Below are 13,557 nucleotides of genomic sequence, written 5' to 3'. Positions count from 1 at the left end.
AACACAAAAACAAAACACTGTTGGCACTAAATACCCAGTTTCACAAAGAACTCCAGCCAGGTCTCTTGCAAATACTGATTTGGTTTTATTCATCACCTTTATTCTACACACTATTTCTAACCAATCAATCTGCTTGCTATCAGAATTGTCCTGGCTCAATTCTGGATTTGCCTGTGCTTTAACTCATTCAGTCAAAAACTGTTCATTGTGTGCAAGACAAAATGTATGCTTTATTATGGTATTTTCCAAAAATAATGTGCAAAAGTTGCATAACGATTTCTACAACATTTTTGGTCAATCTCACTCCAGCTCAACTTTCGAGACAGCACATTTGTAAGTTGTACGAACATGTTACCTTTCCAATTATCTTGAAGATTTTGACCCTGACCATAGCCTCATCCAATTATATATTTCTCATGAGTTTTCTTCCAGTAAATAATTTTTCATCTTCTGCCAAACGAGTTAATTGAAGGGCGCTGATATATTAATTTGGAGCTGCCTATTCCTCAAAGTCTGGGGTATCCCCTTCCCCCTACTTTTTTTACTTGTAGCAAAAAAAAGTTAATACAGAGGATGGTGCTTATTGATTATACACTCAGCATGTATATTACACTGTCAGGGATTATAATAATAATAATTCCTTTTTTTTTTTTTTGTATAGCGCTTTTCTCCTGTCATTTTTCATCTTCTGTTTAACCAGTTCAGCCTTCAGTTGTTTTCACTTTATGCATCCGAGCAATGTTCACCTCCCATTCATTAGCCTATAACTTTATCACTACTTATCACAATGAACTGATCTATATCTTGTTTTTTCCGCCACCAATTAGGCTTTCTTTGGTGGGTACATTTTGCTAAGAGCTACCTTACTGTAAATGCATTTTAACAGTAAGAATAAGAAAAAAAATGAAAAAATTCATTGTCAGTTTTCAGCCATTATAGTTTTAAAATAAAACATGCCTCCATAATTAAAACCCACGTATTGTATTTGCCCATTTGTCACGGTTATTTCACCGTTTAAATTATGTCCCTATCACAATGTATCGCGACAATATTTTATTTGGAAATAAAAGAGCATTTTTTCCGTTTTACATCATCACTATTTACAAGCTTGTAAAAAAAAAATAGAGAGAAATATCTTTACATAGATATATAAAAAGTTTAGACCCTTAGGTAAATATTTGTGGTTTTTTTTTATAGTAATGTTTTTTTTTTTTTTATTAAACATTTTATGTGGGCATTTTTGGGAGGGTGGGATATAAATGGTGTTTTATTTGGGGAAATATTTGTGTATTGTAATGTTTTTTACTTTTACTTGTAGTTTTACTTTTTGGCCACAAGATGGCAATCTTGAGTTTGTTTACATGACGTCACTCTAAGCGTACAATGTACGCTTAGAGGGACATAGCTTCAGAAAAAGCGTAGCTTCTGAGAGAAGCTGTCGCTTTTTCAGCGGGGGGGAGGAATCAGTGATCGGGTACCATAGCCCGATACATTGATTCCTGGGCTACCGAATCCGCGGCCGGCGGTACGCATGCACGCGCGCGATCGGCCGCGGGGGCGCGCGGACGCGCACTTGGCCTCCTGGACGTAGGTACTACGTCCTGGAGGCATAAATTGTTAAAATAACTTTTGCACACTACAAATGAAAATGTGCTGCTAAAATTGTTCTGAGCATTTTCTTGCTTGTTGGAGGCATAAAGGCATAGTATTTATAATGTTAAATTATCACCTAGGAGAAAAATTAGGAGAAAAAGTAAATTGGATCAGGCCCATACTAGCATTTTCTATCATTCTAACAATTTTCAGTAGTGATCTACTACTTTTCCAATGTTTATAAACGATATAGCTATTTTTGGAAAATCCATACAAGTTATTGAAGAACAAAATATATGGTTTATCATGCACTTGGCATAATTTTTTTTACGAAGTCTTTGAATGCCCTTAACGGTTAAACAAATCCAGTGATGAAAGCTGCTTCTCCATACATTATGTGCAACTTGACATTTCATTCTGATGAACTTCTTAGGATTACCCAGATGGGTAAAATAGATTTTACTATAGTAGACTCTCATTATAGTAAGCTCTGATATAGTAATCCTTTGGCTATAGTAAACTCGGTCCCTAGGGCCCGACCATTCACCTATATGAATATACAATGTGTGATCAATTCTGAAATGGTAAACTTCTGATATAGTAAACTGCTTGGCCAGGTCCCTTTGAGTTTAAAAATGATAAAGGGATTCTAATGTATTCAGCGTCTCATAATTTTAATATGCCTGGCCATGACTCTGCCCGACAAATTAATTAAAAAGGACTCCTTTTAAGAGAACCTGAGCTGGTCAAAAAAGTGAAGAAAAAAACAACAACTTGCAGATAGCACAGCACAGAGGGGGCTGACATGCGGAGCTGTGGGCACACAGAGGCATGTCCTTTAAATGGGAACATGCTTCTGGGTCCCTTTTTTTTACTTTAAAAACTGCCTCTGGTACACTTGAACTTATACAATCTATCAGCTGCTGCATGCTACTTTTATACTTTTTATGGATATATTCATTTTTTAGAATAGATTAGGTTGATTGATTTGTAAGATGAAGCGATGTCACTATGAACTATAGTGTGTACAGTATATTATTTGAATTGATACATTTTAAACAGAGACTCCCTGGTAATATAAGTCAGCCTGGGAAGAGACAGGCGATATAACCCCATATAGACCCAAAAAAGCTGCGTCAGACTTTGTGTCACATGACAAGACTTGTAGGATGGTTCTGATGCAGATCAGCAGTTTAACCACTTGCCGACCGCACGCTTATACCGTGCGTCGGCAAAGTGGCAGCTGCAGGACCAGCGACGCAGTACTGCGTCGCCAGCTGCAGGCTGATTAATTAGGAAGCAGCCGCTCGCGCGAGCGGCTGCTTCCTGTCAAATCACAGCGGGGGGCTCCGTGAATAGCCTGCGGGCCGCCGATGGCGGCTCGCAGGCTAAATGTAAACACAAGCGGAAATAATCCGCTTTGTTTACATTGTACGGCGCTGCTGCGCAGCAGCGCCGTAAGGCAGATCGGCGATCCCCGGCCAATCAGCGGCCGGGGATCGCCGCCATGTGACAGGGGACGTCCCGTCACTGGCTGCACAGGACGGATAGCGTCCTGTGCAGCCTCGATCGCCGGGGGGGGCCAGGTAGGAGAGGGAGGGGGAGGATTTCGCCGTGGAGGGGGGCTTTGAGGTGCCCCCCCGCAACACCCAGGCAGGCAGGAGAGATCAGACCCCCCTGCACATCATCCCCATAGGGGGGAAAAAAGGGGGGCAATCTGATCTCTCTGCCTGCACCCTGATCTGTGCTGGGGGCTGCACAGCCCACTCAGCACAGATCACTCAAAACAGCGCTGGTCCTTAAGGGGGGGTAAAGGGTGGGTCATCAAGTGGTTAAAGAGTACACACACGTGCCAAAGACCTGGTTGGTGAGCTGGTTAACTAGCATCTAAAACGTAGTGAAAGAGGCTTGCGTTAGAATGGAAAGCTAGAATTATTTGCACCTCATTGACCATCTCTACTGTGTTTCCTTGAAAAAAAAAGACTTCCCTGAAAATAAGCCCTAGTGTTATTTTTTCAGGATTCTTGCAGATGCCGAAATATAATTCCTACTCCAAAAATAATCTCTAGCTATAGTTCATAAAAAAGTAACTTTTAATTGTGTCTAGGCAGCTATATGTGTAATAAATTGCCGATAGAATGTAGCAGGATAGAAAAACCCTTCACCAAGGAAACCGGATACCCTCAAAAGAATTGTACTCCGACTCCAAGAGATCCAAAACCATGGGGTTGGCAATTGCTGGGCCCTCACACCCAGATTGTGTAGTCAAGCTGCCGTCACTCCACATCCAAGCTTAATATATGAGGCTGCTTCGGATCACTAAGGAGAGCCAGCCCCTACAATGGAGACTCCAACAGATCCAAAACAATAGGGTTGGCAAGTGCTGGGCCCTCACACAGATTGTGTAGTCACGCCAGCGTCACTCCATGCCCAAGCTCAATATAATTAGGCTGCTTCCAATCACTATGGAGAGCCAATCCCTACAATGGAATGCAACAGAGAGCAGCTGGAAGGCCAAGGGACCTGACCGCATGTGATGCACCTGTGACAGGAGTGATGCTAGCAAGACCACCCGATCTTAGTGCCAGAGCCCATATTCATTTGACTGGAGCAACACTGGTGTGACTGCCCGGTCTGTGTGTGAGAGGCTGTGTTCTGTCCACAATCGGCACTTATTATTCATGGAGAAAGAAGATATGCCCTGAAAATAAGCCATAATGTAATTTTTGGATCAAAAATTAATATAAGACCCAGTCTTTTTTTCAGGGAAAAGCAATAGTCATCAGGCAATCGAACGGTTAAGGGCTTTACTATTAAATAGGACGGGTTTACTGCTGTGCCTGACAAAAGCTGGCCAGGTAAAATCTATTTTTGGCTGTGTTTCTTTGGTACTTTAATTATATTTTTTTTTATTTTCCACAGATCATACAATGCCAGCGGTGACGTAAGACAGACTGATCAATACATGTATGAAATTCAGCTTTCTGGTAGGCAAAACTCCGCTTACCCAAAGTGTAAAGATGCTAGCGTATGCCAAGTGAAGACAAACGCAGATTTCACCAGGGCGGTTGGTTCTTCTGTGAACGCCAAGTACTATGTTGATGGTGAGGTTATTAAATCTTTTTAGAAATATGCATTGTGGCTTTTGAAAGGATAAATAATCACACAGAAACGTGTAAACTGTACTTGCAGTGAGCCAGTCTGTTGCAAAAAAAAAAAATGCAGATAACCACCTTAATCTTCATACCCGCACATCTGACAGTGGGATATGCTTGAAACCAAACCTAAACTGAGAAGGATATGGATTTATCCTTTTAAAATAATACCAGTTGCCTGACTCTCCTGCTGATCCTGTGTCTCTAATACTTTCATCCACAGCCCCTCAACAAGCATGCAGATCAGTAGCTCTGACTGAAGTCAGACTGGATTAGCTGCATGCTTGTTTTAGGTGTGTGATTCAGCCACTACTGCAGCCAAAGAGATCAGCAGGACTGATAAGAAACTGGTATTGTTTAAAGAGAGTTCGAGGTGGGCTCATAAAATTAAAGAAAAAAAAGTACTCTACCTGATCCAGGGGGCTGAGTGGATCAAGTAGCCGCAAAAAGTGCAGCTCCTGTAGGACACACTGGCCCACTTTCACTTTCATGACCTCTGGGTCACGGCGCTGGAATGAGAGACTGTTTCTCATTCACAGTGTGCAGCGAGGCGGGGGAACAGCACGGGCTGCGGCCAGGCAGAGAAGCCCTGCAGGAAAGCCCCCGGCGGGCGTTTTAAACAGGGAATCCCTGAGGTTTACCTCAGAGATGGTGACAAATATTGTCCCTAATCTCAGGGGGCCATAGCGTGGTGGTGTGGGGGCAGAGAGCGGCGGTGTGGGGGGACAGAGACGTCATGAGGCAGAGAACATGCCTCTGTGTCCCATCTGCCCCCCGTGGAATCGCCTTGGGTTCTCTTTAAAAGGAAACATCCATATCCCTCTTTTAAGGTTCCTTTTAAAGACCAAACCTTCTGCTTCAGTGATTCCATAGTCATAGTCCACTGAAATTTGATAATGGCACACCTGAAGCAGGTATCTAGGTATCTCAGATAATGTGAATTAAACGCTGAATCAAATTATTTGGTCCTGGTTGTCATCCAAATATGGCTGGAAGTTTCTGACAAAGGTTGGGGACATTCAAGCGTTTTTACTCCCAAAAGATGGGTTTGATAAGTAATTTCCGACATGTCTGATATTCCTTCCGATCACTTTTTTGGCTCGATTTCTCATAGAAGTGAATGGAAAAAGATAAGAAAAACTAGTGTAAGATAAAGGTGCGTACACAATGCACTACTAAAGAGAACGACTGGTCCGTCAGACCCTCCCGCTGGGCAGTCGTTCTCCCGACAGTAATAATTGCAGTATTTGCAGTATTTGTGTAGTGCGTACACACGCACTACTAAAGAGGACGGGTCCACCAGACCCTCCCGCTGGGTGGTCATTCTCCCAACAGTAGTGCGTGTGTACAGTCTATCTGCAGACTGATAAGGCTGTTTCTGATCGATCTGCTCAGCGTATCGTTCAGAAACAGCCTTATCAATCTGCAGACTGACTGTACTCACACACTACTGTTGGGAGAATGACCGCCCAGCGGGAGGGTCTGGTGGACCCGTCCTCTTTAGTAGTGCGTGTGTACGCACCTTAATGCTGGGCATACACTGAGCGATCTCGATTAGCCACCGGATCGACTACCGCTCGTCCCCGCGGCTGCCCGGATCGATTCCCGCTCGTCCCTGCGGGCGCTTCCTGATCAGCCGCTCTATTCCCCGCTATTGTCCGCCCGCGGGATCGAGCGGGGAATCGATACGCGCGGTGATCGGGCCTGTCAGGTATTATCAATCGAGCCATCAGCGGCTCGATTGATAAGAGGTCGACCTGTGTATGCCCAGCATAAGAGATCAGATCAGATAAGGTATAGTGTTTGCTTCTGTCCAGCACGTGGACATAGCTTTGATAGTGCGTTCTTAAAAGATGAAGGAATCTTGACTACTAACTTGTATGCATCACAGATGGCCTCCTTGATCCAGCAAGCTATTGTTCTTTATCTTTCTTTATCCCCACTCTGGTGGATGATTAATCTTCTTCCATGTTTTAGCTAGTTCCATGTAAAAGATAAAAAGTTTACATCTATTTGCTGGAATCTCAGTTGCTCAAGTAATCAAAGTGGAGGAAGGTAGTAAGTTAATCTGTGTTTTACTTATACTTCTGTCAACAGTAATAGTCAATAAATAAGAAAGCAGTTTTGATATGCCATCTTATAGCACATATTGTCTCAGATTCCAATTATTATTATGCATTTTTAGAACATTGTCATTTTCCATGGTGCTTTACGGAGTACCTAGTCATGTCACTAACCTAACTGTCGCTCAGAGGAGATTACAGTCTGATCCCTACCATATTCGTGCCACTGGCAGCACAGTGGTGTAGTGGATAGCACTCTCGCCTTGCGCTTGCTCACCGGTTTGAATACCAGCCAGCACACTACCTGCAAGGAGTTTGTATGTTCTCCCTGTGTCTGTGTGGGTTTCTTCCCACATCCCAAAACCATACAGATAAGTTAATTAGCTTACCTCTAAAAATTGTCTTAAGACTATGATGGACATATGACTATAGTAGGGATTAGATGAGGGGTCAGGAACCTTTTTGGTTAAGAGAGCCATAAATGCCACATTTTAAAACATATTTCTGCGAGAGCCATACAATATGTTTCAAACTGGGACAGTGCGCGTGCGCAGCAGACGGCTCACGTCCCTGTTGCCATGGTGTTGTGTATACAGTTGATCCGCCAGGCAGGGGAAGTGTCAGACACGTCTTCAGCTTCTCTTGGGTTTCAGCAACATCAGCGATTTCAGGAGAAATGCCGACTAACAGTTTGTACAATTAGCTAACTGACTTGGTGCTTGATTCACTTTGTAGGACGAGATCCCCGCACTTTGGCCCAATAGGCTGCTTGTCAAGTGACAGGCAGTCTATTGGGCCAATCAAAGTATGGGGATCTCGTCCTACAAAGTCACTGGACCTGACAAGATTCAGGGTGGGATAATTGGAGCAGCTGTTCGTTTTGGGGGGAGCGCGAGTAAGTTAGCAGTACTTGCTACAGCAGTAGCATGCCTACTTTGAAAGTTTTACTTGTGCTGCCACACTAAGCTGCGCTGCTTGTGCATTGTGGCTTAGTGAATCAACCCCTACTGATTTGTCTGTGAGCCAGATGCAGCCATCAAAAGAGCCACATCTGGCTCCCGAGCCATAGGTTCCCTACCCCTGGATTCGATTGTGAGCCCCTCTGAGGGCTCTTTTACACTACATGCGATTCCGATCCCTATTTTGATGCAATTTTAAAAGCGATTCTGACTTTATGCACTTCCTCCAGCCCCATGAGCATGGATGCGTCCCATGCCGCCCTCCCAATTACCTCCGTTCAGCCGCAATCACTCCTGCTAATCTGGCTCAATCGCGGTAGTCGGCTGTTCTCCGCGCGTGCGCAGAAGAGCTGACGGGTGCGATTGTGCCAGATTACCAGGAGTGATTGTGGCTGAACGGAGGCACTCGGGAGGAAGGCGTGGGACGCATCCATGCTCATGGGGCTGGAGGAAGCCTGGTAAGGAACAAATCTTTTACTTATGAAGTCTCAGGTACACTTTTTAAGGCCAAGTTTGAAGGAAGCCAGATATTATTTTTGGAAAGTGATAGAAAACAGAAGTGCCTGGAGAAAACGTACAGTATCTCACAAAAGTTGGTACACCTTTTACATTTTTGGAAATCTTTTATTATCTTTTCATGGGACTATACTGAAGATATGACACTTAGGTACAATCAGGCCCGGCCCGCTCATGAGGCGGGGTGAAACTTTTGCCTCAGGCGGCATCTTTCTAGGGGCGGCACCCGCCTGTCTATGGGTGCGGTGAGCCGGCCGCCGAGCTGGAGGGGTAGCGGGCAGGACGGGGGTATTGGGCCTAGCGGCGGGGAGGGGGGTCGGACCCCCCCTCCCTCGCCTGGGTCCCGCGATCTGCGCTCCCCTCCAGCCTTACATAGTGAAGCAGCCAGCCGCTACTCGTAAGAGGCACGGACGGGGAGGACTCGCCTCTTCCTCGTTCCAGCGTGCACTCCACTGACGTCACTTCCTTCAACGCTGCAGGAAGTGACGTCAGTGGAGCGCACGCTGGGAAGAGGTGAGTCCTCCCCGCCCGTGCATCGTACGAGTAGCGGCTGGCTGCTTCACTATATAAGGCTGGAGGGGAGCGCAGATCGGGGGACCCAGGCGAGGGAGGGGGGGGTCCGACCCCCCTCCCCGCCGCTAGGCCCAATACCCCCGTCCTGCCCACTACCCCTCCAGCTCGGCGGCCCCCCTTCCCACGCGGGGGGGGGGGGGGGTGCGGCAGCAATTTTTTTGAAATTTGCCTCAGGCGGCAAAAAGTGTAGGGCCGGCCCTGGGTACAATATTAAGTAGTCAGTGCATAGCTTGTAGAAGGCCATGTTCACATCATCAAATGCGGATGGCCGTGCAATCGGAATGCAATGCATACCAATGCACGCCATCTGCGTTTGTATGCGTTGCGTGGCTGTCAGCCGCACGTTTGTTAAAAAAAATGTGCGCAGCATGTGTTCGCGGACCGCACTTGTCCAGAACGCATGCAGTGTGAACATCAGACGGTGCAGTCTATGCGCTTACTGACGTCGTGCGTGTCTGCCTGCTGCACGCGTTTGCGAAATCCGGACGGCAACGTGTGCAGTGGGAACAGGACCTAACAGTGTAAATTTGCTGTCCCATCTCAACACACAGCCATTAATGTCTAAACTACTGTCAACAAAAGTGAGTACACCCTTAAGTGAATAATATAAAGAATGGGCATAGTTAGACATTTTCCTACCTGGATCATGTTATCTGTTAGGCCTGGGGCACACCAAAACCCGCTAGCAGATCCGCAAAATGCTAGCAGATTTTGAACCGCTTTTTTTATTTTTATTTTTATGAGGCGTTCTGCGGATTGCTGTTGCGGATTTCAGTGTACCATATTTCATATATTATTACAGTAAAGCTGTTACTGAACAGTTTCTGTAACAAAAGCGCCTGCAAAACCGCTCTGAACTTCGGTTTTTAAGAGCGGTTTGCGTTTTTCCTATACTTTACATTGGAGGTAGAAACGCCTCCGCAATCCAAAAAATGCTTCATCCCGGGAATATGCGTTTCAGCAAAACGCCTCCCGCTCTGGTGTGAACCACCCCATTGAGATACATTAACCAAGCGGCTGTAAAAACGCCAAATAACCCTGAGTCTTGTGCCACTGAACGGCAGACAGGTTTTGCCATTTGAGCATTTCTGCCTTAATAAAGGGACTCAGCGTGGTCTTCTTGCTTGTTTGATTTTGGAAACTAATAGTCTATAAGGATGTGCAGTTTCTATTCAATCTTCGTATGGTTGGAGGCATCATCTTCCTGATTTAATGGTGCACTCCCTCCTTGCATCATGTTGCTTTACCATTAGCGAGTGCGAGACACTCCTCTAAGCAGTTGCTTCATAACTATGCCTTACTGATCCTGTTATGTCCCCAAGCACTACTATGCTCTTACCTAGATGGAGTTTGTCCTCTTACCATAATACATTTTCTGCTCTGAAGAAAATTACAGCTTACAACACATGACTTTGTTGAATGCCTGATCTAAAACCGGATGTAGAAATTGAAGCAATTTTTTTAATTCTTGGGGTGAAAGCCATAATGAATATGTTAAGGTGATGTGGTAATCCTGACATCTCACATAGATGCTTTTTTGTTATTAGAGAAATTGTTTGTTTGCTTCTTGCCCAGAATGAATGTAAGGCGGTGGGATTTGCTGATCAGTATCTGTGCTTTTTTGTCTTCTGCAGATGATGACCTGGAAGTGGTTTTCTCTTCCAATTCTGTATGTGGTAAAGATAAAACCAAAAATGCCACCTCCACCATATTTTTCTTCTGCAGCCAGACAAGCGGGGAAGGGAGCCCCCAATTTATGCACGAAACAGCAGATTGTCAGTATTTGTTCTCCTGGAACACGGCTGCTGTTTGTCCATTGGTGTAAGTTCACATTACTACTTCTTGCAGATTTTGTTAGGTAGTGATTACCTGTCTTTTTTACTTTAAATAAAATGACTTTCACAATGCATTAGAATGTCTACTGAAACTAAATTGTGCCAATTTCAATTTACTTTTTAAATGCGCCTTTACGTTGAAGAACAAAAGTTTGCTTTCTTAAAAAGTATTTTAGATAATTCAGGTTGGAGTGAGCTCCGAGCTGTCTCCCAGTGCATCACTGCTGAATATATGCAAATTATCCATTGTTGTCCCTGTGAGCTAAATACACCTCCAGATCTGGAATGCAATGATGTGTCAGCTAGTTAATATTACAGAGCCACACTAATCCAACATGCATACAGACTGTTTAGAGACTTTTTGATGCTCATCAGTGCATGGCATGGATTAATGTGGCTCTGTGGGGTAGCACTTGAAGCACCCAGAGTTAGAGTACCCAGCAAGCATGGTGAACCAGAACTCCTAGGTGTGGGTAAAGGGCTACAATGGACCAAAATGCCTTCTTACTAAAATGCTATGGAAAACAAGTTTGCTTTCTTAAAACAAAACAAAGTATTTGCGATAATTGAAGCAGAAGACTAGTGCTTAATGTGGCCTTGTAGTGAAGCCATAGACCTGTAATGCAGCCATACTACCTTAGCAGCTGCTTTCTGCAATGACTTTACTGATCCCCAGTGAGTCCCTGGATTGACCTAACCTTTCAGTACAGAAGTCCAGCCTCACTACTACTGCTCTGCCCAAACTTTCTCCCATGATGGCCAAGCTGCTCTCACCCTATGGAAGCCTCATACATTGAAGTCTATAAGCAGTGGTAAGACAGCAGTGGGGTATGAGAAATGGGCTAGAAATTATGTTTTAGACTTTCATACCACTTTGAGGGACCCATGAGGCTCAGGTGCACCCTGTTGGTGACAGTGGAAAGGACTTTTGAGTTGGTTAGATGACATAGGGCATGACTCACAATGCTTTTTCACCGGTTTTCCTCTGTCTTCACCCTATCTATGTTACATTTTTAAGCTTCCAAAGAGCAAAAATGTACTATTATTAAGGTAAGAAAAGTAATACTGAAATGAAGTTAATCAGGAACAACTTACTTTGAGCGATTATTTTGCTTGTAAATGTGCTGGATTTTTATTAATTAGGTGATAAATAAGACAATTATGAGAAGTTTTGTGAAAAGAGCCTATAGTATCAAACCTTACCACTGGGTTTATTACAGCAATTCACAAAGTATCAGTTTAAAATATGCATGCAGAGAATATATCCAGACATTTTTCTGCCGCCTTAAAGAGACTCTGTAACAAATTTTTCAGCCTTAGGCCTAGTGCACACCAGAGCGGTTTGGCTGCGGTTTGCGATCCGCTTGCGGGTGCGGATCCGCTAGGGTAATGTATTTCAATGGGCTGATGCACACCAGAGCGGGAGGCGTTTTGCAGAAACGCATACTCCCGGGCTGCTGCAGATTTTTTATTCCGGATGCGTTTCTGCCTCAATGTTAAGTATAGGATAAACGCAAACCGCTCTGAAAAACGGCACTTCAGAGAGGTTTGCCAGGCGTTTTTTGTTACAGTAGCTGTTCAGTAACAGCTTTACTGTAACAATACATGAAATCTACTACACCAAAAACGCTTCACAAAACCGCAAAATGCTAGCTGAAACGCTACAGAAAAATAAGAAAAAGCGTTTCAAAATCTGCTAGCATTTTGCGGATCTGCTAGTGGTTTTTGGTGTGCACCAGGCCTTAGTTCTTCTATCCTATAAGTTCCTATGCCTCTTCTAATGTGCTCTGGCTTACTGCAGCCTTTCCTAATTGCACTGTCTCTGTAATAAATCTTATCTCCTTTCCTCGGTCGTGTCTGTCGGGCTAAGGCTTGAATGTGTGGAATGTGCAGGGCTGCTTGTGATTGGATAGAAGCGATACACACCCTCTCCAGGCCCACTGCACACTCTGTATGACTCACACACTCTGTTTATGTGAGCCTATCACAAGCTGGTTAGTTTGTTTGTAAACACTGCCTAAAACTGTTAATTACAAGCCAGGATTGCAGCAGAGAGTGGCAGAAACAGCACAGAGGGGCACAGGAGAAAATAAGGAATAGAATGGTATGCTTTTTAGTGTAAGAATATTAGAGTACAGATTCTCTTTAAAGGGATACTTAAGCCTCTATTAAAAATCATTTTTACTTACCTAGTGCTTCTACCAGCCTCCTGCAGCCGTCCCGTGCCCTCGCAGTCACTCACGGATCCTTCGGTCCCCCACCGCCAGCTAGTTACATTTCGCCGACAGGCCTGGCTACGCGTCCCCTTCTTAGCGTTCCCGTCCGCAATGGCATCGTCCGCAATGGCGCCCTGCATAGGATGCCATTGCGGACAGGAACGCAAAGGAGACACATGGCCAGGCCTGCGCAGGCGGTTTAAGCATGTCAGCGAAAACAAAACTAGCTGGCGGCGGGGGACAGGAGGATCCGTGAGTCACTGCAAGGGCGTGGGATGGCTGCAGGGGGCTGGTAGAAGCTCCAGGTGAGTAAAAAGGATTTTTGTAAAAGAGGCTTAAGTATCCCTTTAATAGTGGTGGAGGCAAGGCTGGATTTATATATATTTTCATCACTATCCAACTCTGCCTACTGCTCCCTACCCTACATGGAAAAGCGGCGCAGGTTGAAGCTGAAAGGTGGCTCACCCTGCTCTAGTTAATTCCTTTTTAAGAAATAATAAAAAAAAAATTTCCCCTACTGATTTACCTAATTTTTTTTCCTCATGTAATTAGACCTCCAGCCATTGCTGGCACCCAAATTACACCATTTTTACTCGTTATTTGTGCTTCGGCTATTGCCAGCCCCCAAATTACTCAGTGAGTACTGC

The 13,557-nt window shown here is 44.7% G+C and overlaps 1 protein-coding gene across 1 annotated transcript in view; it reads left to right on the top strand.

The window, feature by feature from the left end:
- Positions 1 to 13,557, top strand: part of IGF2R (insulin like growth factor 2 receptor) — a 242,584-nt gene that overhangs the window by 214,829 nt on the left and 14,198 nt on the right. Inside the window, exons 43-44 of the mRNA XM_068232027.1 lie at positions 4,516 to 4,697; positions 10,494 to 10,680. Of these exons, the coding sequence (XP_068088128.1) occupies positions 4,516 to 4,697; positions 10,494 to 10,680 (369 nt within the window). The remainder of the gene's footprint in view (positions 1 to 4,515; positions 4,698 to 10,493; positions 10,681 to 13,557) is intronic.

Source organism: Hyperolius riggenbachi, chromosome 4 (genome assembly GCF_040937935.1).
Source record: "Hyperolius riggenbachi isolate aHypRig1 chromosome 4, aHypRig1.pri, whole genome shotgun sequence".
Lineage (NCBI taxonomy): Eukaryota > Metazoa > Chordata > Amphibia > Anura > Hyperoliidae > Hyperolius > Hyperolius riggenbachi.
The sequence above is the reverse complement of the archived record's forward strand: the minus strand, read 5'-3'. Positions and strand labels throughout refer to the sequence as shown.